General features: G+C 33.9%; 1 protein-coding gene across 5 annotated transcripts in view; it reads right to left on the bottom strand.

Moving 5' to 3' along the window:
• The window catches only part of LOC135320462 (probable ubiquitin carboxyl-terminal hydrolase FAF-X), a 102,870-nt gene extending 78,662 nt beyond the window's left edge, over positions 1 to 24,208 (bottom strand). For 4 of the 5 annotated variants that reach the window (XR_010379615.1, XM_064483607.1, XM_064483608.1 and 1 more), the window contains exons 1-3: positions 23,867 to 24,208; positions 9,178 to 9,428; positions 1,155 to 1,300 (exon numbers count right to left, since the gene is read on the bottom strand). Coding sequence is in view for 4 of the 5 variants with exons in the window: in XM_064483607.1 (XP_064339677.1) it covers positions 1,155 to 1,300; positions 9,178 to 9,270 (239 nt within the window). In the remaining variant the exon portion in view is untranslated. The remainder of the gene's footprint in view (positions 1 to 1,154; positions 1,301 to 9,177; positions 9,429 to 23,866) is intronic. The other variant, XM_064483609.1, reaches the window with a different exon arrangement.
• Between the last annotated feature and the right edge of the window lie 215 nt (positions 24,209 to 24,423).

A 24,423-nucleotide genomic window follows, 5' to 3' on the forward strand; every position in this document is an offset into this window, starting at 1 on the left:
ACCCCAACTGCATTATATATTCATCACAAAATGAAAAAAAGTGATTGCCATATCACCTGCTACATACATAATTTTTTAAAGCACCATCAAATCACAGACATAGCGAGAATTCATTTAATAAGTTTCATAGACCACTAAAACTAAAAATAATTATTAATTAAATGTATACCTGCTGTTAAAATTAGCAGGAAAAAAAGTGTTCTTTTGAGGTTCAGATTTATTGCTAGGAAGAAAGAGTACAACCACCATTTTCTTTTGTCTTCTTCACAGCAGACAAAAGAAATGAGACAAAGGGGTAGTTTCTCCTCAGTCTATCTCAATAGGACAATTTATCAATGTTCTCTGATGATTGTGTGAGGTGTACAGTTTCCAAGCCTTTACACCATCATAAATATGCTCCAATATCAAAATGATGATGCAGAGACCACTACACTCAACTATCATTTTCCCTGGTATCATGAAATATATCTATTGCTAATCTACTACTTCCCGAAAAAAACTTTCTTCCATCTCTCCCTTGAATCCTTTCCTGAAAGACAGCAAAATTACAAAACACTCCTATTTTGAGAATGACTCCTTATTACAAATAACCTATTAGATATAAATTGATACTATCTTTTTGGGTTACTTTTATTTACACAAAAAGCATCTTTTTATTTCCCTGCCACTCAAGATTTACTATATATACGTAACTTATTCTAGTTCTAATCAGAAGCACACTCTTTTAATAGAGACAACCACCACTGGATAAAATAAAATAAGGAATAATACAATCTCCTACAATAATGTATCTGATGCAGAAAATGGACAGTCTAGAAATAAGAAAAGTCACCTAGAACTCTAACAATCAACATCAAGGAGAAATGAACTTTGTAAATACTCAAAAGGAAGGAAATCTCTACCCATAGTTCTAGGTAAGAAACATACTAAGATTATAGAGCATCATGCTTTAAATCATCATCTATCAGTTTTTAAAATTCTATGTAAGTACCTGCATTTGGAACAATGAGTTATAAGATAGTTAATATTACTGTGACGTCGCAATTCACTTTTGCTCATTACCAGCTGCAATGCTGATAAAGTAGTCTGCTTTTCTAGTTTATTATCTCCATTAAAAACAAAAAGAAAGCAAAACAAAAAAACAACTAACTCACCTGTTGATCATGTCATCCAATTTTGCCAAGTCAGTATGTGGAAATGCAGGTTCCTCATCTTCATGATGTGGGGGAGCATCACCTTGTCCTTGTTCATCTGGGGGAGTTGCTAGAGAATTCTCATTGGAGGAATCAGGTGATGAGGTCTTAAAAATTAAATATTTCAAACTTAAATTTTTGTAATTTATGTACAATGTTTTTAGCAATTCAGATGCCAACACAGATATAGTTAAATTTAAAATATTATGTATTTTAATTGTCAATATATATCTAAAAATATTTAATAAAATGGGGATCATACTGCTTATCTTTTTTTGTCAACCTATGGGTATCTTTCCACATTAAGAATCTTCTAAAAATTAATTATTGACTACAGTTTACTGCATGAATGAACCAGATTAAAATTAGGCACCATTAGTTTTTATAATGTTTACTCCTAATACAATACAGTTGTAATGAATCTTCTTAATTACAATTCTTTCTGCAAAACTGTGAAAAAAGAGAGTAACTTCTGAGTCTAGGTCATAAAAGTTATCATGATTTCTTCCTCCCTTCTCAGAGTAATCTTTCTGGAAGAAGTTACATGCCACGTCTTCAAGACATCTAAGCAGTGTCTCAAAGACACTCTGACTGCATAGGGCATAGGTGCAGAGACCCATGTGATGAGGAACTGAAGCCTCCAGCCAATATTCATCTGATTGAGCCATTGCAAAAATGAAGTCCCCAAATCCAGTCAAATCTTCATAAACCTGTAAGCCCAGATGACATGATGATCACAAGTACAAAAAAAAGATACTGAGTCAGACCACTCAGTTATTCCATTCCTAAATTCCTGATGCACAGTGACTCTGAGATAATGTTCACTGTTATCAGTTATTTAAAAAAAAAAAAGAAAAACTATTACAACTTTAAGGTAACAACTCAAAGCATTTATACTTCCATAACTAAAAAGTACAATGGAAAGGAAGAAAAAAGCAGCAATTTAAACAATCCAAAAAGACAGCAAAAGAAAAAATAAAACGCATGAGGATAGACAAAAATCCCCCAAGAGCCAGTATTTGTATTGAAAGAAAAAGGATTAAAAATACCAAGTAAAGTAACATGCCAAAAACAAAGAACAAACCACAGACTACATAAAATACAGATGCTTAAATACAAGGACAGAATTAAGGGGAAACAATGTATAGGAGATACTTCTGGTTTCCAGACCAACATGTAAGGAGCTTGTAAGGCATCACTCCTTCCTAGCAATTAAAAGAGCTGAAAAAAATGAAAATCAACAATTCTGCTCAAATCTAGCAGATAATTAAGGTCAAAATTCAATTTGTTGCATACAAAATCAGAAGACAGCTAGGGTAACACAGAGAATCAAAAATTACGAGAGAAGAAAACCACAAACAAATCTCTGTGGAACCAATCAATGTTCTAAAAAAGATATTAAAATGGAAAATTCCAGAAATAAACAATTTTTAAACTTTAAATTGTGCACCATTCTGAATAGCTTGATGAAATCTCAAGCCATCCTGACTCTGCCTCCACCCTGTCCTGCTCTGGACAAGAATCACCACTTTGTCCATAGCTTTCCTTGCTATGAGATTGCTGGTATGGCAATGCTTGTGTTCAAGTAACCCTTATTTTACTTAATAATGGTTCCAAACTACAAGAGTAGTGATCCAGGCAATTCAGAAATGCCACAGAGAAGCTGTAAAGTGCTTCCTTTAGGTGAAAAGTTGAAAGTTCTCAATAATAAAAAAAGAAAATCATATGCTAAGGTTACTAAGATCTATGGTAAGAGCGAAATTGCTATCTGCTAAACTGTGATTTGTTCTGGTTTTGCTGTTCCATCTCAAACTGTGAGAAGTTACAGCCACAGCACATGTTAAGTTCTTAGCTAAGATAGAGAAGGCATTAAATCTGAATGGTAAGATATTTTAAGAGATCATATTCTAGTAACTATTATTATAGTATATTATTATTATACTTGTCCTATTTTATTGTTAATTATTATTCATCTCTTACTATGCATAATTAATAAATTAAGCTTTATTGTAAGAGTCAATGTTTGGAAAAAAAAACATAGTACATACAAGGTTCAGTGCTACCTGAAGTTTCAGGCATCCACTGGGGGTCCTGGAATGTATCTTCTGTAGGTAGGTGGGGACTATTGGCATAGGAGAACCTAAATTGTAATTGATTAATTTGCTAGAAGCTTGAGTGTGCAAAGTCTGAGAGCTCAAAACTCCAGACAGTCTAGACTTATTGGAATCCACACACTTTTATGGGTTCTACCTCTAGAAGTCCTATCATGTTTTCACAGTGAAGTTCAGAGAAAAATTCCCTTTAATTTCCAGGAATGGGAGGTGCAAAGTAGCCATTTTTAAATGCTAGCTCATTCTGTTCTTAACAGGACGTACTCTCAGAAGAAAATTTACCACAGTCTAATCTGCTAGGTTTTTATTAGAACATAACCAACCTACAACAAGGAAAATACCAAATTCTAGCCTGCTATAGCCTTCCATGTGTGGAAAAGAGAAGCACCCAAATCCAGCCCTCTCTAGCCATGCTGTCCCTCCTTAGTACCATAATACTAAAAGTCTATTTACAACAATTCCTATTACCTAGTATATTATACCTACGTTTCAAGGAAAAATTACAAGGCATATGAAAAGATAATCACCATAGTCTGAAAAGACAGAGCAAGCATCAGACTCAAATATGATAGGGATGTTGGAATTATCAGACCAAAACTTTAAAATAAGTACAATTAATATGCCAAGAGCACAAATGGAAAATGTAGACATGAAAGAATAGATGGATGGATATAAACAGAGAGATGAAATTCTAAGAAAGAACCAAAAGAAATGCTAGATGTGAAAAACAGTAACAATAATTTAGAATGCCTGTGATCAGTCTATTAGTAGACTAGACACAGCTGAGGAAAGAATCTCTGAGGTTAAAAATATATCCAGAGAAACTTCCAACAATGGAAAGCAAAGAGAAAGAAAACAGGCAGAGAAAGGGAGAAGGAGGCAGCGAGGAAAGCAGAATTATAGAACCACTAAGTATAGTAGGAATTCCAGAATGCAGAGAAAAAAAAGTAAAGAAATATTTGAAACAATAATGACTGAGAATTTCCCCCAAATTAATAATCAAAGAACAGATTCAAGAAGCTCAGAGAAAACCAAGCAAGATAAATGCCAAAACAATGACACCTAAGTGTATCAAATTCAAACTGCAGAAAGTAAATGGTTATGAAAAATCCTGAAGGCAGCACAGGAAAAAAAAAAAAAAAAAGACTTATCTATAAATGAGCTAGGATAAGACTTACATCGTACTTTTCCTCAAAAGCTATGCAAAGGAGAAAAAAACAGCATCCAGAATTCTCTATCCTGGAAAACTGTAATTCAAAGTGAAGGATAAATCTCTCAGACAAAATTAAAGGAATTTTTTGTCAGCAGGTCTGCCTTGCATGGTTTTAAGTTCTTTAGGGAAGGAAAGTGATATGCACTATAAACTCAATTCAACATGAAGAAAGGAAAAGCATTACAGAAAGAGTAAGTGAAGACAAAATATTTTCATTTATATTAATTCTTATACGAATTCATAATTTGTTCAAAATGATATAGACAACAATATATTTAATGATTATAGTTTTTGGATGAATGAAATAAATAGCAATGATATAAAGAACCAGAGGGAGAAGCTATGAATAACGTATTATAAGGAATGTGAACTACTCATTTAACCGTACACTGTTATTTTAAAGTGGATGTACAGATTGGCTGTAAATGTATACTAAAAAGGCAACCACTGTAAGTAAAAGGTATGACTGATCTGCTAAGAAAGGAGAGAAATAGGAATCATAAAATGCTCAATTAAAACCAAAAAAGATAGAAAGTGAAACAAAAACAGGAACCAAGGACAAGCGTGATGAATAAAAAAATAGTAACAAACATGGAAAATATTAATTTAACTATCTTAATAATCACTTTAATCATCATCTGCTCTAAATGCCATTTAAAACACAAAGATTGAGTAGCCAAAAAGCAAAATTCAACTTTATGTTGCAACTGTCTAAAACTTTATCTAAAAGTTTAAATATTAAACACAAATGTAGATGAAACTTCAAGGACTGCAGAAAGATACACTAACAGAGTCAGCTTATCTTTAACAAAGGACTAAAGATAGTAACAGTGGAGAAAAGACAGTCTTACAGGAAAAAAAAAAGTGAACAACTGGACATCCACATGAAAAAAAAAAAGGAATTCAGAAGATAGACTGTACACTCTTCACAATGAAATTAACTCCAAATGTCTGACCTAAATGTTAAACACAAAACTCTCAGAAGATAACATAACAGAATACCTAGATAACCCTAAGTTTGGCACTAAGTTTTCATGTAACCTGTAAGGCATAAGCCATTAAACAAAGAACTGATAAGCTAGACTTCACTTAAATGAATGATTTCTGCTCCATGAAAGGAACCGTCAAGAGAATGAGAAGACAAGTTACTAGGACAAGCTGACAGAAAATATTTGGAAAATACAGTATTGTTATGTAAAATACACAAGTAACTCTTAAAATCTAACAATAAGAAAACAACCTGACTGAAAAATGGACAAAAGACCCAAAGAGATACCTCCCCAAAAAGGATAAACAGATAACAAATAAGCTTAAGAAAAGATGTTCAATGCCTATGTCATTAGGGGAACTACAACTTAAAACGACAAGATATCACTACACACCTATTACAATGGCCAAAATCGAAAACCCTGACAACACTAAATGCTAGTGAGGATGTGGAACAATAGAACTCTGATTCACTACTAGTGGGAATTTAAAACAGTACAGTCACTTTGCAAGACAGCCTGGCAGCTTTTTACAAAACTAAACATATTCTATCATACAACCTAGCAACTGCATTCCTTTGTATTTACTGCAAAGAGTTGAAAAGTTATGTCCATACAAAAACCTGCACATGAAAGGATGTTTAGACCAACTTTATTTATAACTGCCAAAATCTGGAAGTAACCAAGATGCACTTCATTCAGCAGGTAAACAGATAAAGTATGGTACATACAGAAAATGGAATTATTTAGTGGGTTTTTTTTTAAGATAGTAAGTCATGAAAAGACAAAGAATAACTTTAATGCATTATTACCAAATGAAAGAAGCCAAATGAGAAGATTATATACTGTATGATTCCAACTATATGACAGTCTGTACAAGGCAAAACTATCGAGGCAAGTAAAAAACCAAGTAGTCACCAGGGGTTGAGGGAAGGGAGAAATGAAGAGATACAGTCGATTTTAATGCAGTGAAACTATTCCTTTATACTCTAAGACAGTATCTTTGTTATTAAATACTCATCAAAACTGACAATATACAGAAGATCAAGTAAACTGTGAAATAAACTATGGGGAGTTTGAGTGATAATGATTTGTCAATAAAGGTTTATCAATTTTAACAAATACACAACTCTAGTAAAGGAGGGTGGTGGTTGGGGGAAAGTGTAAAGAAGGGTATGAGAACTCTGTACTTTCTCAAGTCTGCTTTGAACCTAAAAACTCATTTAAAAAAAAAAAAGAAAAGTACAAGAAACAATAATTTAAAATGGTAAAGTTCAGGGGAATTAGTGAAAGACAGTAATAAAAATAATGGGTGCTGTTAAAAAAATATAGGAAAGCTACCCTTCCTAAGAAGAACCCTCTTCCTTCCCCTACAAAGTGGTACAGTTACCCTAATGTGTGAGGCAGACTTTGGGTCAGGGAGAACTACTGGAGATTTAAGAGATTACTACACAGGTAAGAGGTCTGTAAGGAAAGATTAAGGGTCAATCATGCCCCCACCACCCAGCTTCAGTCAAAAAAAAAAAAAAAATCACTATTTTCAGTGTGTATGCTTCCTATTGGTTCAAAATATACCTAGCTAAAATTGAAAAGAATATAAAAGTGAAATGGGCAAGGCCACAATTTCAGGTAGCGATTAACAGACTTCTCAGCAAGTAAGAAAACCAGACTTAAAACAAAACGAAACACGGTTATACAGAACATCTGAAAACCATAAGGAGGAAACTGGAAATAACTGATACGTATTCTTTAATGCCACAGAATAACATACAGTATTTTTTTGAACCAAGTGGAACTGAAATTGACCGTATGCTAGGCAAAACACAAAGCCTCAATACATTTCCAATTAATGACATCACTGAGAATAGATTCTCTATCCATAAAGGATAGTTAAGCTATGATTAAGAATTAAGCTATAAATGAATGAAATAGCTAACCACAAAATTTCTAACTGCACAATGTTTGTAAAGAATTCTTACAAAGAAAAATCACCATACAAATTTTAAAATGCTAACTGAATGACAGTAAATATAAACACTTCAAAATTCATGGAATGTGGTTTGGAAAAGTCTGTAGTCAAAAAAATTTGTTTTAGAAAACAGAAAAACTGAAAGGTGATCAATCAATTATCTGAATTTCATACCATAAAACTAGAAAATGAACAAATTAAAACGCAAGAAAGTGAAAGGAATGAACTAATGAAGATGGAAAAGTAATATACGCAAATTGGAGGAAAAAAAATCAAAGCCAGTATTCTGTAAAACTTTACTTTGCAAAGTTTAACGAATTGATTAACCCCTTAAGAAACAATAAATGCACGAAAGTCCACAAATAATACATGATGGAGACATGTGGAGAAAAGGGAACCCTCCTATATTGTTGGTGGGAATGCAGTTTGATGCAGCCATTGTGGAAAACAGTATGGAGATTCCTCAAAAGACTAGAAACAGACTTTCCATATAACCCAGTAATTCCACTCCTGGACATACATTCAGAAGGATCCCTACTTCAAAAAGATACCTGCACTCCAGTGTTCACAGCAGCACTATTTACAATAGCCAAGACACGGAAACAGCCTAAATGTCCATTGACAGAAGACTGGATAAAGAAGTTATGGTATATTTATACAATGGAATACTATTTGGCCATAAAAATGACAACATAATGCCATTTGCAGCAACATGGATGTCCCTCAAGAATGTTATTCTAGTGAAGTAAGCCAGAAAGAGAAAGAAAAATACCATATGAGATTGCTCATATGTGGAATCTAAAGAAACAAAAAAAACCAAAAAACAAATGAACTTAAACATAAAACAGAAACAGAGTCACAGACATGGACTACAAACTGTGGTTGCCAGGGGGAAAGGGAGTGGGAAGGGACAGACTGGGAATTCGAAATTTGTAGATATTGACAGGTATATATAGAATAGATAAACAAGTTTATATTATATAGCACAGGGAAATATATACAAGATCTTGTGGTAGCTCACAGCAAAGAAGAATGTGACAATGAATATATGTATGTTTATGTATGACTGAAAAATTGTGCTCTACAATGGAAATTGACAATTATAAATGACTATACCTCAATAAAATAAAATTTTAAAAAAGAAACAATGAATGCAAATTATCAATATCATAAGTGAAAAGGAATTAATGTTAATTAACATTTTAACAAGTATTTTTCCACTTATCATATACAAATTCTCCCAAAGGAAAAAAATTATTTCCATGTAGGCCAGCACAAAAGTTTGGTATTAAAATCTATGCTGAACCCTTTATTTATATTACTTCATTTATTCTCATTTTAAAGATATGGAAACTGAACATTAGATACTATATTATTTAGCCAGAGTCATAGGTGAGTGTGATATAGAGATGATATTTGAACATAAACAGCTGAATTGAGTCTATGCTGATAACTAAAGTTTATGATGACTGATTTAATGCTTTTGCCCTCACATTCATATAAAGCCCAGATCTACAAATAAAAAAACTAGAGGTACTTTTTCACACATGTACAGTACGTTTCTTATTACTAAGAGCCTCAATGACTTTTCTTAAATACAAAAAAATGACAAGAGCTCTTAGAATTACTTTACAAATTATTCAGGACATTTGGTATTTGTATAGTGTTCCACTACACCCAAAACAATAGAGCCTTCATGTCCTACCTGATTCTGGAAGGAAGGTTGAGACTGTCCATCAGGAGCCTGGCCCTGGCTGTCATTCCCTCCTACTGGAGAGCCACGAGTGGTGGCTGTCATACTTGACACAGGACAGATCTTTGCTATTTTGTCTGTTTGTTTAGTTGTTGTAAGGGAAGAAATTATAGGCCACTTATAGCAGATGAAATACCAGCATATGTCAGGCTTAAATATCTCCAATTCAGGGACAGACTATCTTGCAGAGACCATTTCATTACCTAGAAGTAAAATGGAAAAAAGGTACATACTTGCTTTAAATATTAAAAAGATAAATAATAAATTATTCCAATTTTAATGTTATGGTAACACCAGTCTCTACAGTCAGTAACAGATGTCTATAAAAATGAAATTGAAAAGGTACAATTTTATTAATATTGTTACTCAACTTAATAAATTCATTTGTTATACCAGTAACTTTAATGAGAACATATAAAAAGAAGTCTTAAAAATTATACATAATATTCTGGAAACATTACAAGATTCTTAAGTCATTATTTTACTTTTAAAAGAATCTTTGAAATGTCTTTATCAATTGCTGCCTTAACTATGCTATGAAAATACAAATACTTAAAGGTAAGATGTAAACTGCTCTTAAATGAAAAACCAAATAAAGCGATAACATAATTCCGTAAGGGTAAGATTAGAGTGAGAAAGTATATGAAAAAAATATGAAGTACACATATATAAACATACCACACACAATCTCTTCTCCACATGGTCACTTAAAGATCACATACTCTCTCACTTTTGCTTTCCAGTATTTAAACATACTCATTCAAAAGCTTTTTATGAAGTAAACAATTTTTAAAACAGACAAATTCTCTACCATTTTCTGTTTGGAGTTCTGTTGCTAACAGAAACTATTTAGGAATTTTTTTCTTAGAACTCAAAAAAAAAAAAAAAATCAGGTCATGTGATTCTAAGTTCTCTTTCTTCTGTTCTTTTACCTGGGCTACTGATACCACAGTGTATATCCCAGCTATAAAAGGGAGTTACTCTAGCTTCATCCTTTCCATTTCTTTCTGGATCCATTTTTTCTTGGCCTATAAACATGCTTAAATCTCCCCTATGGGAAGTCCTTCTTCAGAAATTTCTTGAAAAAAAAAAATGTCTACATCATTCCTTTTAAAATTGCTTTTATCAAGATGGTCTTAAGAGAGGTCCATGGCTGGCTTTGGGAATAAACCTATTCTTCTAAAGCTACAATCAAAGCTTTCTGCCTAAGAATGTTTTTTGGACAACAGAGAGGACACCTGGTCCAGGATCAAGACCCAATTTAGCCTTATGTAACTCTTTGCAGGTTACAGAGATTGCATGATATTAGTTCTATGAATTAGGAACCCGACGCTCTAAGAAATTAAGTGACTTGACCAAAGCTCAGGTTAAGAAAGCATAGAACTAACTTGATCTCTCTGTCTACCTAAAACAATACTACTTCCTGGGGTGGGAGGAGAGGGAGGTTCTACTTAAAAAAACTTTTTTTTTTAACAAACTTTACTCTTGGTTTGCATTCTTTTTTGGCATTTGAGGTTATTTGAGCTAAACTATCTTAAAATTGTATTCCCCTGTCATTTTCGGTCTGACCACACGTATCTAGAGACACTTAGTAAGTAATCTTAGCAAAGGGGATAAGTCATTCTCAACCAAAGGGTATTATTAGAGTAAATGGAAACAAACTGGCAATGCAATCTCCCTTTCCTCAAATAAAATTATCTTTCTCCCAGGTCACAGAACTACTACTTCTTCCAAAGCCTCTGTTGTTTGTCATTATTCTCTCTTTTACAGTTCTTCCTCTGTGGCAATTGACTGGTTTGGTTTTTTGTTTGTTTTTTCCTCTTTTAACCTTCCAACATTTCCACTTTTACAGATTTTCATTAGTGCTTAATAATGAACACTTTCATCACAGGGTGTACATAGTTTAAGCTTATGTATGTTTTATTTTTTTTAACTGCTCACATTTATCTCTCTGATGCCACATAAAAATCCACTTCATTTACTAGTTGTTTTAAGACTGCTGGGTTCTGACACCTTTAAGCACTGAGAAGGCTGACCTTTGGTAAAGTAAGAATGATAGACAAGAAATGTGTACGGAGAAATTAAATATAATTTCTGAAATCAAATTAGCTCAGACCCCAAGATTATCCCTTCTACTTAAAAACTGCCTATCTTAAGAGTAACAACCACTGTGTTCCCACATCTTCTTCATGGAAATACCACTATATTCATATATGAATTTTTAGAAGAAACATACTAATTACTTCAAGTAAGCTGTCTATTACAAGGCAAAACGGTAATATCCAACAAATACTATGTTTTCTCATGCTATGGTATATGTTATGAAACATTTGATCATCTTATGAATAATTTAAAAATAAGATTTTCAGACATATGAGAAGATCTGAGTCAAAAGGAGGAAAAATTATAAAAAAAAGTTACTATCTTTTTTCTAAGAACTTTGGGAACTTTATATTAGACCATTCAAAGAGGGAGACAGATGGAAATTAGTGTTTTACTTGATTTCAGGTAGGAGTCTTAACTTTTAAACAATATTGTTCTTAATACTGTATGGATTATTTAGATATACCAATCAGAACAAGTGTTTTGTCTAGGGGAAACTGCACTACAAAGATAACAGTATCCTGAGACACAACTGAGCAATTTAATAGTGACTCAATTCACTTAAAATGTTATTTAATACAGCAATGTTAGATATTCTTTAGATTACAACTTTTTTTTTTTACAAACTTCAACATTTCAACATATCCTAGAACTAGAAAAGTATCACCTTTTTCTAGATAAAAGTTAGTACTAGGAGAGTGATGTCAGCAAGATGGCAGAATAGGAAGCGTCAGATCCTAGATCTTCCAGATACACCAAATTAACAGCAGTATGTACCCAAAAATACATTTGTGAGGCATCTTCTGGACCCAGGTGAGTGCACAGACAACAGAAAAAACAACTGTGAGAATAAGAGGGTTCATCAAGTTTTACTTACACTGGAGCATCCTCCAACACAATGCAACTCAAAGCAAAAGGGAAATAACACACAAGTCCTGTCTCCAATAGGCTACTCTCTCAAGATGGAAGGAATTAAGTGGAACAGATTTCTGGCTTTTCAGAGGATTTTTGAGGGTTGGTCTGTAGTTTTATTGTAGTGTCTTTGTATGGCTGGAGTACCAGGGTAACGTTGGACTCAAATTATGAGTAGTGCCTCCTTTTGAATACTTGGGAAAATTTTTAACAGGACTGCTATTAAGATTTTGTTTAAATGTCTGACAGAATTCACAAGTGAATTATCTGAATTTTTTTTTAAATTATTGATGCACTCTCCTTACTAGCTGTAGGTCTATTCATATTTTCTACTTCTTAATGGCTCAGTCATGGTAGGTTTAGTATTTCTAGGTATTTATCCATTTCCTCTAGTTTACTTAATTTGTTGATAAATAATAGTTCATACTACTGTCTTAGAATTCAATGTACTTTGGCATCTCATGTTATACTCTAGTTTGATTTCTGATTTTAGCAATTTAATTCTTCTCTTCACTATTATCACATTTGTCAATTTTACTGATCTTCTGAAAGAGCAGTTTGGCTTAATGTTCTCTACTTTATCTCTGTGCTAATCTTTATTATTTCTTCCTCTTGCTAACTGTAGTATGAATATGTTCTTTATCTACTAACATAATTTGTGAAGGTAGGTAGTTAAGAAATTTTTTAATGTGCTGTAGCAGTAAGAAAGCTAGAGATCAGTATCACTGATGAATATTGATGCAAAAATCCTCAACAAAATACTGTACTACCAAATCAAATTCAACAGCACATTATAATTTATACACTATGACCAAATCGTTTTAAACATATAAAAATCAATCAATATAATATACTACATAAACAGAATAAAGGGGAAAAAAACCCCATCATTTCAATTGATGGAGAAAAAGGATTAGACAAAATTCAACAACCCATCATGAAAAAAACAGAAAAAGAAACAGTCAATAGAAGGAAACTTTCTCAAAATGAAAAACCATATATGGAAAACCTGAAGCAAACACTAAACTCAAATACTGGAAGTTTCAACACACTACTGCAATTCCTACTGAGAACAATTAAGTAAGAAAAAGAAAAGGTACCCCAATTAGGAAAGGAAGAGGACAAATTATGTCTGTTAAAGATGCTATAATCTTCCATGTAGAAAATCCTAAATCTTTCACAATAGAAATTAAAAACTGTCAGAACTAATTAATCATTTCACTAAAGTTACAAGATACAAAATAAACACCCTAAAGATCAACCGCATTCTACATAGCAACAAAAAACAATCCACAAAGGAAATTAAGAAAACAATTATGTTCACAATACCATAAACAAAGAATAAAATCCTTAAGAATAAACCTAACCAAGGCGGAAAGTTTCCAGGTAGGCTGAAAATTACAAAACATTTCTGAAAGAAATTGAAGACATAAGTAAATAAAAAGATGTCCCTTGTCATAGATCAGAGAACTCATTATTAAAAGGTCAACTGACAGAATCATGCAATCTCCATCAATATTCCAACAGGATTTTCTGTAGAATTCACATGTAATTGCAAACAACTCCCAAAGAGTCAAAACAATCTTGAAAAAGAACAGAGTTGGAAGTGTCAAACTTACTGATTCAGAACACACTACAAACCTACAGTAATCAAAGTAGTATAGTTCTGACATAAAGACAGATCTGTGGACCAAACAGAACAGAACAGAAAGCCCAGAAGTAAATCCCGAATCGTAGTGAAATAATCTTCAATAACAGTACTAAGACCACTCAGAGGGGAAAGGACAGTCTTTTTAACAAATGTTACTGGAAAAACTGGATATCAACATTTAAGAAAATGAAATTATCTTACACTATACACAAAAATTAACTCATAATGGATTAAAGACCTAAATGTAAAGCCTACAGCTATAAACATCCTAGAACGAAACAGAACAAAATCTTCACGAAGTTAAATGCCACAAAAATTTCTTGGCTAAACCCCAAAGTGATAGGCAACAGAAAGCAACAACAGATAAGTTGGACCATATCAAACAAACTTGCATCAAAGGCACAATCAACAATGGCAACCTGTAGAATGAATAAAAAATGTGAACATCATATTTGATAGGGGTACAATTCCCGGAATATATAATGTATTCCTACAACTCAACAAAAACAAATAAATCAAATGGACTGATGAAAAAATGGGCAGAGGTCTTGAAAAGACATTCTCCAAAGATGACAAATGAACAGCAAGCATATGAAAAACTGAACATCACTTAATCATCAGAGAAATGCAAATCAAAACCATAGTGCAAAACTGCTCCACATCCATCAGAGTGGCTACCATCAAAAATAAAAAAACAAACAAAATGATATGGATTGGCAAGGATGTGAAGAAACTGGAACTCTTGTATACTACTGCTGGGAATGTAAAGTGGTATAACCATCATGGAAAATAAACACGGTAGTTTCTCAAAAAAGTGAAAATAGAATTATCATATGACCCAGGCATTCCACTTCTGTATGTATATCCAAAACAACTGAAAGCAGAGTCTTAAACAGACACTTGCTCAATTATGTTCACTGCGGCAATATTCCCAACTATAAGAGGTGTAAGAAATTACCCAATTATCCACTGACAGATACACTGATAAATGCAATGTGATATTCACATACAGTGGAATGACTTTCAGCCTTAAAAAGGAAATTCTGACACATGTGGCAACGTAGATGTACCTCGAGGACATTATGTCAAGTGAAATATGGCCGTCACAGAAGGACAAATAATTTGATTCCACTTGTGTGAGGTATTCAGAGTAACCAAATTCAAAGAGACAGCAGGAATGTGAGAAGGAGGAATGATTATTGTTTAATGGGTACAGTTGCTGTTTTACAAGATGATGAATGAAGTTCTAGAGATGAATGGTGGTGATGGTTGCAACAACGTGAATGTACTTAATGTCACTAAGCCAAATAAAACAGGAAAATGGTGGTGCGGAGGGTACAGCTCAGCAGCTGAGTGGATGCTTAACATGTATGACCTCCTGGGCTTTATCCTCAGTACCATTAAAGAAAATTAATATTAATGTTTTTTAAAAAAAGGAAAATGGTAAATTTAGTTAGGTATGTTTTTCTACAATTTATATTATACATACATACATATATATAAAATAAAAATGATAAATAACCTGGAGTTGGTAGACAGAAGCAGTATAACAGAAAAACTCAAGGTATACTTAGCCTCACTGCTTTTGCAGAGCATCTTGAAATAGTGAACATTAATAACAATTATCTTAAACTACTTACAAACTATTTTGCAGTTAGTATTACAAAAATACATACAAAAAACTTGGTTAGTGTTTAAACATATAATAGTTTATTTTGTAACTCAGCATTTCAAGTCTTTTGTAAAATAATAAGGTAAAATACAGAAATATTTGCTTCTAAATTAATATACAAATTTTAATAAAAGAACTTAAAATTAAAGCTTGAATAGCTACAGAGCCTTCAATAAGACTGAAAGTGTATCTTTGATGTACTGGTAGTCTGGAAGAGTATCTTACACAAAGCAGCAGTTTCTAATTTTTTCTTTCCTGCCACACAGGATGCTACTTACAGGCTTAGCTCATGTCTATTTGCTAAAATGCAAACCTTTACAAGGAAGTATACATTATACAGAACAATACACACAAATAATGGTTTCTCAAGATGGCTCTAAAACTAGCTGCTAATAATGGACAATTAATCAACTACTCAAAAGTAAAATTAAGAATTTTTCCCCCTCACAAGAAAACAAAATGTTAGAATCACATTTTCAGGAGAACAAATCTGAATATAAATTTTAAGTAATTTTTTGCCTTCTTCATGTTCCTTTAAGGTATGCTCCTCCATGTGATTTCTGGAGCCTTTCTACCAACAGTTCATCTCGTTAACCTGTAATTATTCATTCTTCAACTTTCAACTCAAATGTGGCCTTTCTGAAGAGGTATCCTTGAGAATTCTCAAGTCCACCTACATCTGGCTCTAACAGCTTTTTCATTTTCCTTTCCTTGGCATCTAGGTGAGTATCTATATGATAAAACAAAAGCTATATAATGTCAGTTTGGAGTTTTGTTCATCAAGTGAATCCGAGAAGCCTATAAATGTCATTTTCCACCAAACTAGAAACCACTAGCAAAATTTGAATAAACAAATGCCCCAAACTGCCAATCTTCACACATCCTTTGCAATTTTTGCCACAAACTAATGTTAAGAAATCCCTCATCCCAAATTCATAATGTTATTTTCATATATTGACTAAAAACTACTTCCAATCACTTTCACTCATCTCTTTCCTCAGGATCTAGAAACATGGTGATGAGTAACGGCTACCAAAACGGTGTATTAAATTATTGTTACCCTTAGTCTATTTACAGAAAAAAAATCTTTAAGGCCCCATACCCATAATAACAATGACAGTCTATTGCCTTTGCTAGAGAACTTTTACACATTGCTGATGGTAATGAAAAATGGCAGTCCTTTACTTTGAAAGACAATTTAGTAGATTCTTACAAACTAAAAATAGGTTTATCATACAACCCAGCAATCACACTCCTAGAATATTCACCTAAACAAAAATGTTAAGTCCACACAAAACCTGCAATTCCAGCAGCTTTATTCGTATTTGCCAAAACTGGAAGCAATCTTCCTTGTCCTTCAATACGTTAAAAAAAAAAACAAAACTGGGGCAATAAGGCTATAATTTTAAGATTCTGGGCATATACCTTCATACAACAGAATATTACTCAGAGATAAAAAGAAATGAGCTATCAAGCAACAAAAAACATGGAGAAATCTCAAATTCATACTGCTAAATAAAAGAAAAATCTGGAAAGGCTATACGTTATGATTCTAACTATATAACATTCTTGAAAAGGCAACACTACAGAAGATGGTAAAAACACCAAGTATTTGGGGAGTGGGAAGAAGACATAAATATGTAGAACACAGGGCATGTTAAGGACCTGAAATTTTTCTATATAATACAACAATGAATGCATGACGTGATGCATTTGTTCTAAAAGACAGCATTATACAAAATAAAGAGTAAAACCCAACATAAAGGATGACCTTCAGTTAATACTACTGTATTATACAGATTTATCACCTGTAACAAATACATCACACTAAAGCAAGACATGAGCAACAGAAGAATCTTGGGGGATGGAATTAGAATTCTCTATTTTCTGTATAATTTTCCTGCAAACCCATAACTGCTCTATGAAATAGCCTGTTAAAAATACCTTTTGCTTGGAAAAATAATTATCTGTCACAAAAATACCTGTTAACATGTAGTTGGTTCTTTACCTTTTCCAAATAAAATAGTGAAGAATTTTTAATCTATAATTTAAACTTACCAACATAGGAAGTATTAAGAGATAATACACAGAAACTAAAGCTTCATGAGATTCTCAAAACTTTTTGGAGTGTAAAGGCACCTTGAAACCAAAAAAACTGAGAACTCCTAGTCTCTTAAGAAGTACAATACATATAATAATCTCCTTTTCCTAATTATCTTACTGTGATAAAAAGCAAAGAATCAACGTAAAATTTTACCTAAAACCATCTGCACTAAACTTAATCACTACTCTTGTCACTATCTCCTCATAGGAAAAACTAAAAATTCCTTATATAATTTTCCCTAGCAGGCTACAATAATTTTACCAGTATTAATATTCTTAAAACTTAACAAAGGTATTCTCAATAAGGCAGGTAACACTTGCCTCAAAACACTGAAGCAGCACCAATGAGCTCTCTACATGGCAAGGAACTGATGCCTCCTGCCATATGAATGAGTCATGAATAAGTCAATACAGATGAATACAGATGAATACTTCAGCCTCAGTCAAGCCTTAAGATAGATGACTGCTACCTACAGCTAGCATCCTGAGTGCAATTTCTAGAGAGATCCTGAACCAAAACCACCAATGTTATTTAGTAAGTAAATAAGATTCAAGATTTATAGCAGGGTAAGATAGCAATCTTAAGGTTAAGTCACTTTAAGGTTAAATAATTCACAAGCTGGTTGAAGACCTAGAACTGTAACCCAAGACTCCTGACATAATACTTATATTAAGCACTACACTCCTTCAAGCAGTCATATATGGTGATCTCAAAAATGATAGCCTTATCTCAGAAACCAAGAACTTCACTCAAGAGACAGACATCCCAGAAAAATTTCTGAATAGCATGTATAATAACACTCCATTTCTTCAGATTCAGTAAAAGTTAATAAATCAATAGTGCACTAATAAAATAACTTATTAACAATTAATGTGATAACTTTAATGCTAAAACAATAATCCTTTGGATTCTATGCAATCACTGTACAAGTATTAATAAGCAGAAGTTCAATTATTCAGTAATACCTGGCAAATTATTCAATAATACCTAGCAAACAAGAGAACATGCTACTAGATGTGAACATAAATTTGATGAAATGAAAAAATTTTTAAGGCAGAACATGAAAATTTTTAAACATTAAATTGTCTTTCTGCTGCACCTGCATTATACATTAACTAGATCCCTTTAAGACAAGGGAATGTCTGACCACCAAGACAGAAAAAGAAAGCAATTTTCTCCTGGTGTCAGCAAGGTTAACTCCTTAGGAGATAACATTTCTTTCTTAACCCTCTAAAGGGTCACAATAACCCAGTATTTGCCTTGTTGGACTACATAAACTGTTGATGTTACTTTGATGTGTACTCCATCTCAAAAATATTTATATAACTGTTCCTTGACCTCTAACAAGCAGAGCAGTACTTAGAGCTTCCTGAACAACCATCTCCTGTGTTATAATCCTCAGGTTGGTTTGAATAAAATTCCCAATTTCTTTCTTAGACTGACCATTAATTTTTAGTTGATAAATTCTAGAAAAGACAAAAACACCAAACACAGAGAATTATAATATGTTCATGTCATTATAAAATGCTACTGGAGTTTTTCAGGAGTGAAAATCATTACCAAATGAAGATAATTAGATGGTACATGAACTCAGAACTGTAGGTCAGACATATCCATAAGGGAGCATACTCCAGGTAAATAGAGCAACAAGAGTAAAAAAGTATAAAGAACAGCAAAAAATGTCTCAGCATTCACATCAACTATAAATAGTTCAATTAAATGGGAGAATGCTAAATAAACAATGGAAAGGCAGCCTGGGAGCTATGTCAAAACAACTTCATTCTAGTGGAATTAGCATGGTAAGAGTTTTGAACAGTATTTCCAAACAGAGGCAAGGAAAAGGAAAGGATGTTTAACAGAGGAATCTGCTTCTTGTAGCCATACACATGTAGTAAAAGGAAGCCACGGAAGCCTCCTATGATTTTCCTTTTCCTAGTATGATTCCTCACTCAGACTGGACTGAGGATTACTAAAAAAATAATCCATTAATAATAGCAATGCAACTTCAGACAGTCATATGGCTTCTAACACCCTCTCATGTCAGGCAAGGAATGTATCTGTGGAAACTACCACTTCAGGTTTTTTTTCTTACATTTATACCCTTTCCCTCTAGCCGACCAGGTAAAAGCCAACAATTTTGATAATCCTCACGTTATGGAGGTAGAATTTTTAAAAGAGTACTATAATCTTAAAAAACAAAGTAACAATAATCCTGCAGACCAGGGTATGTCAATCTCAGCACTGTAGATATTTTGAACCAGATAACTTTGAGGAATAGTCTTAGTCTTAAACGCTTATTTAGCAGCATCTCAGTTCTCTCTGAATGTCAACCAGTGCAAACCAACTCCCCCTACCCACAATATCCAGAAATATCTCTAGACTTTGCAGAATAACTCATGAGAAGGCAAAATAAATCCAAGTTATAGACTACTGCTATATACTGACAGTGAACTACACAAAACATTCAGATTGGCCTTTACTGATTTTATCCTGCTTTACTGATTTATACAAATCCTATGAATAGTAACAAACATATCAATCCTAAATAAGGTTACATGAGATTGTCTACAGTTATTTCCATAAAGGTTTGGGCAACCATTTCAAATACAGCGCTCTACATTCGAACACAATGAATGAACATCATTTCCTAATACAAAGATTAAAAAGAAGAGAGACCCAAAACTTGCAACGGGAACAATTGCCAGATAAATAGTAAGGAGAAAAACAGCTTTTAAAAACCTCATTTAAAAGAGCCTGAGGCCACATTAGTTACATGTGAACTAATCCATAAACCTCAGTCACTGAAGATGAAAAATAACTGGCACCAATAAAGAGAAGGCAAATCCTCCCAAAAGGAACAGAACAACGTTGAAAAGCTCTAAGCCTAGGGTAGGAATGGAGAATCCAGAGAATCAAAGTAAAGGGAGGGTATTTAATGCCTTCCTCTCTTAAAAGAGAACTTAGCACACTATTCTAAGGAAAAACCAAGTCTATTCCATTTCAATAATTTCATAAAAAATGTACAATCTTCTCCCCTTCCCTAGACACACACACACGTTTCTGAAAAGCATTTATGGAAAACAAACCAATTTTAAACACTAAATCAAACTTCAAACTCTTAAACTGAGGTAATGCAATTTCACAACAAAACTAAATTAGACTTTTCATAGTCTTTTATGGATAACATAAGTGAATGACAGGAAGATAAATGCCTCATTTTTTTTGTCTTTTAGGAACTATATGTTACTCAAACATTTAAAAGAATAAAGACATCAAATAAAATAGCCTTTATATATTGGGAGACAACTGAAAGGAGAAATTTATTCAGTGAGCACCTCTGTGACAATCTCTCAATGCAAAGTATTTTAATAATCTTTAAAACAATACTATAAATAAGAATATTTAATCAAATTTAAGCATACTGTGATATATAAAGACAAGTTGAAAGAGACTATAAACCAGTGGCTTATAATAGTATACTACATCACTAACTGGTATAATAGTTGGAATTACTACTAACTGAATCTATCAGAACTCAATTTTCATATCCTGGAAGTAAAGAGTTTCTACACAAGATAATGCATACAAAGTGCTTAACATAGTGCAAGCATTATTAAAACTCAAAAGACAATTTTGCTATTAATAAAAAGCAAAAAAAAAAAAAAAAATCATGGTTTTACTTACTCACCTAAAAGATTTGTAAGTACATGCTTAGAAACAATAACCAAGTTATTCTTACTCCCAGTGCTTTTAAGCATCATTTTGTCAGGGCTTCATGTTAGACAAATTACATAAGGGAGTGGAGTTGGAGGATATGACAAACAAATATCAGTTGTATTTTAAAAGTTCCCCAAATGACTCTACTTTGCTATCAGGGTTGAGCTAAAAAACCTTTGTATTAACCCTTTCCCAAATATCAATGTCAGGTTCTATGTTAAAATAAGAGTAATAATAATGAATGTTTGCAGCAACCTAGCTCCCGAAAGAACAAAATGGAACCTAAGAATTTATTTCTTGAGTACTGAAAGAAGGAAAACACATCAAGGTTCAGGAAATGTAAGGCAATATAAGGCAAGAAGAGTAAAAGTGCAATGAAGGTTAATATAAAAGTTTACCTCTAGTGATGTTGCCCAGTAACGTAATTGTACTTGATATTACCAGACTATATTAACTTAAAAAGTTAAGAAACTAAATTTTATGTGTAATTAAAAAAAAAATCTGTCACTGTCATTTAGAATATAATTTGCCCATTGTTAGCATTAGGTACACAGAGATCAACAGTACAGAACCAACAGTCCAGAAGCTCCTATTTGTAAGACTTTAATATGGCTCAAATTATTTTCAGCAACTGTGCTAAGACTAATCAAGGGCAAAAGAAAACTCTAAAACTCTAACAACCTGTGTGCTGAGACAACCGGATATCCATCTGCAAAAGATTAATGTGGATCTTTACTTTGAACAATACACAAAAGTTCCAAAATGGATAGTAGACTGAGATATAAGTACTTCACATATTAAATCCTTAAGAGGAAAATATGAGTGAATCTTTCTGACCTTAAGTTAGGCAAAGATTTCTTGGCTAGACAAGAAAAGCAATTCATACACAGAAATTCCCTCCAAGTTTAGAAGGAACATCAGATGTTATTAAAGCAAAGCAACATAAGGAAGTAATAACACTTAAAACATCAAGATGATTAAGTTAAACTCTCATGTAAAAATTGCATAGGAAAAGGGTAAGAAAAAGAAAGTTACAATCTAAAAACGTTATCTTTAATCAATGAAATAAAACAAATTCTTGGTTGTCCTTTGAAACACTAATTGTAAGTAGTTCCCAAACAGTGGGACAATGAAGTTTAAAATATTTAAGTTAGAAACCACCTGCTTCAGGGGGAGGGTATAGTTCAGAGGCTCAGTGCATGCTTAGCACGCAGAAGGTCTTGGGTTAAATCTCCATTACCATACAAATAAATTAATACCTAATTACCTCCCCTTAAATAAATAAATAAATAACCCACATGCTTCAGTTTTTAAATTAGCAGACCAAAGAAAACGTTCTTTACACTCTTTTAAATTGAAGACAGCCGCCATGAATTCTTAAGTAGTCCTCATGAGATAATTTTTATAAGATCCAAAATCTATTAAATCTTTAAGGAAAGTACTTTCAATTACTTTTTAAAAACCTAAGTATAGAGGATGAACGTGCTTCGCAGAAAGAAAATGCTACAATTTCACTTAAAAACATAGAATGAATATTTAACCCACATCTACAAATAGCTAATTTTAAAAAAGTAAAATTATTCAAACACTTGTAGGAGAAACGGCACAATAGAACAGCCGAGAACATAGAGAATTCCACAAAATAACTATCTGCTCGATAACTTTAAATTAATGAAAAATAACAAGTATATATCAAATGTAGTAATGCCTCATCTCACAGGAGTGAGGTTTCACTCACTACCAGCAAATTCAATGAAGATAATATTTCGATAAAAACAGAAGAACAGAAATGTAAAAGCCAGTCTGCAATCGACTTAATTAAAACATCTTTTAGTGCCTATTAGCCCTCAATACATTGAGGTGTAATATAAACATCGTTCAGACTGTTAGACCATCGCGGGAGGTGGACAAACGTCAAGATCTGATAGATAGCATTCCTGAGGCCTAGCTCTATTCGAAATCACTCCACCTCAGTGACAGCATAGATAGTATCAAATCCACCGAGGAGACCTGTGTAGGGTCATATAAAGACTGTGCCACTAGGGCCGTAAATTGGAGCGGTTACGCAGATTAGGGATTTTCGGGAGAAAAGAGGGAGGGACAAAGTCGTCAGCCATTTTCCCTTACAGTCTAAAATACTGACATGTCCTTCAAGCTCCAGATTCATACCAATAATCGCGGTGAGAAACCTCTCAACTGCCTCCGGGCGGAAGATTCGGGGCGGAACAATCCCTGCTTGGCTGAAGGGAAAAAACACTGAACAAGGGCCAGCCCTCTGAGAGCAAGTTGTTTCCCTGGAAAGGTGACGGTGGGTGGTTACAAGGCTAACACAGGTGCTTTACCTCCAAACCGGATTCCAAAGCTCAGTCCCTAGAGTGGCAAAACAACAACAAGAACTGAAAAACACATCTGCGACGGCCAGGTTCCCGAGTACGAGAGTGAAGGAAAACACACACTTTGTCACGCGTTGTGACCCTCTTACCTCTTTTTCTCTCGGGCTGGGGTCTCTAGCAGCTTAGACGAGCCCCAGGCTGTGCGTTTCCCCTGCGTCACGTCCTCTTAGCCTTTTCTGCAGCCGTGGCTTCACCCTCTTGCGGCTACCCTCTTCGCTGCAACTCAGAGCTAGCTCCCGCCGTCTACACTAAAAACCAGACTCTGAGGCGGCCGCCTCCCGTAAGGGAGATGCAGCCCCGCGGTCAAGCTCCGGAAACCCTGGTAGCTAGATGAAACTGGAAGAGGCCGGTCTCAGCAGAGCCCCTAAAGGGCGGCGTACGAGAACTCCAAGATTCAGACAGGCGCCTGGGCCGGTCCTCTTCAATATGGCGGATCCAGCAAACCGAAATAAATAAATAAATAAATAAAAACCCGCCAGGCCAGTGGAAACCTCAGAGGCGCAGACTCCCATCAGCCTCAGCGTCACCGCGAACCTCCAGGACGCCCTCAGCCCCTCCCAAGTCCCGTCTCTCGGCTCCTCCCCCTACGCCGGCCCAGCCCTTAGTCTCTCAACTATTCCTTCCTTTATCCCTTTCCCCTCCCCCA

Source organism: Camelus dromedarius, chromosome Y (genome assembly GCF_036321535.1).
Source record: "Camelus dromedarius isolate mCamDro1 chromosome Y, mCamDro1.pat, whole genome shotgun sequence".
NCBI classification, from domain to species: Eukaryota; Metazoa; Chordata; class Mammalia; order Artiodactyla; family Camelidae; genus Camelus; species Camelus dromedarius.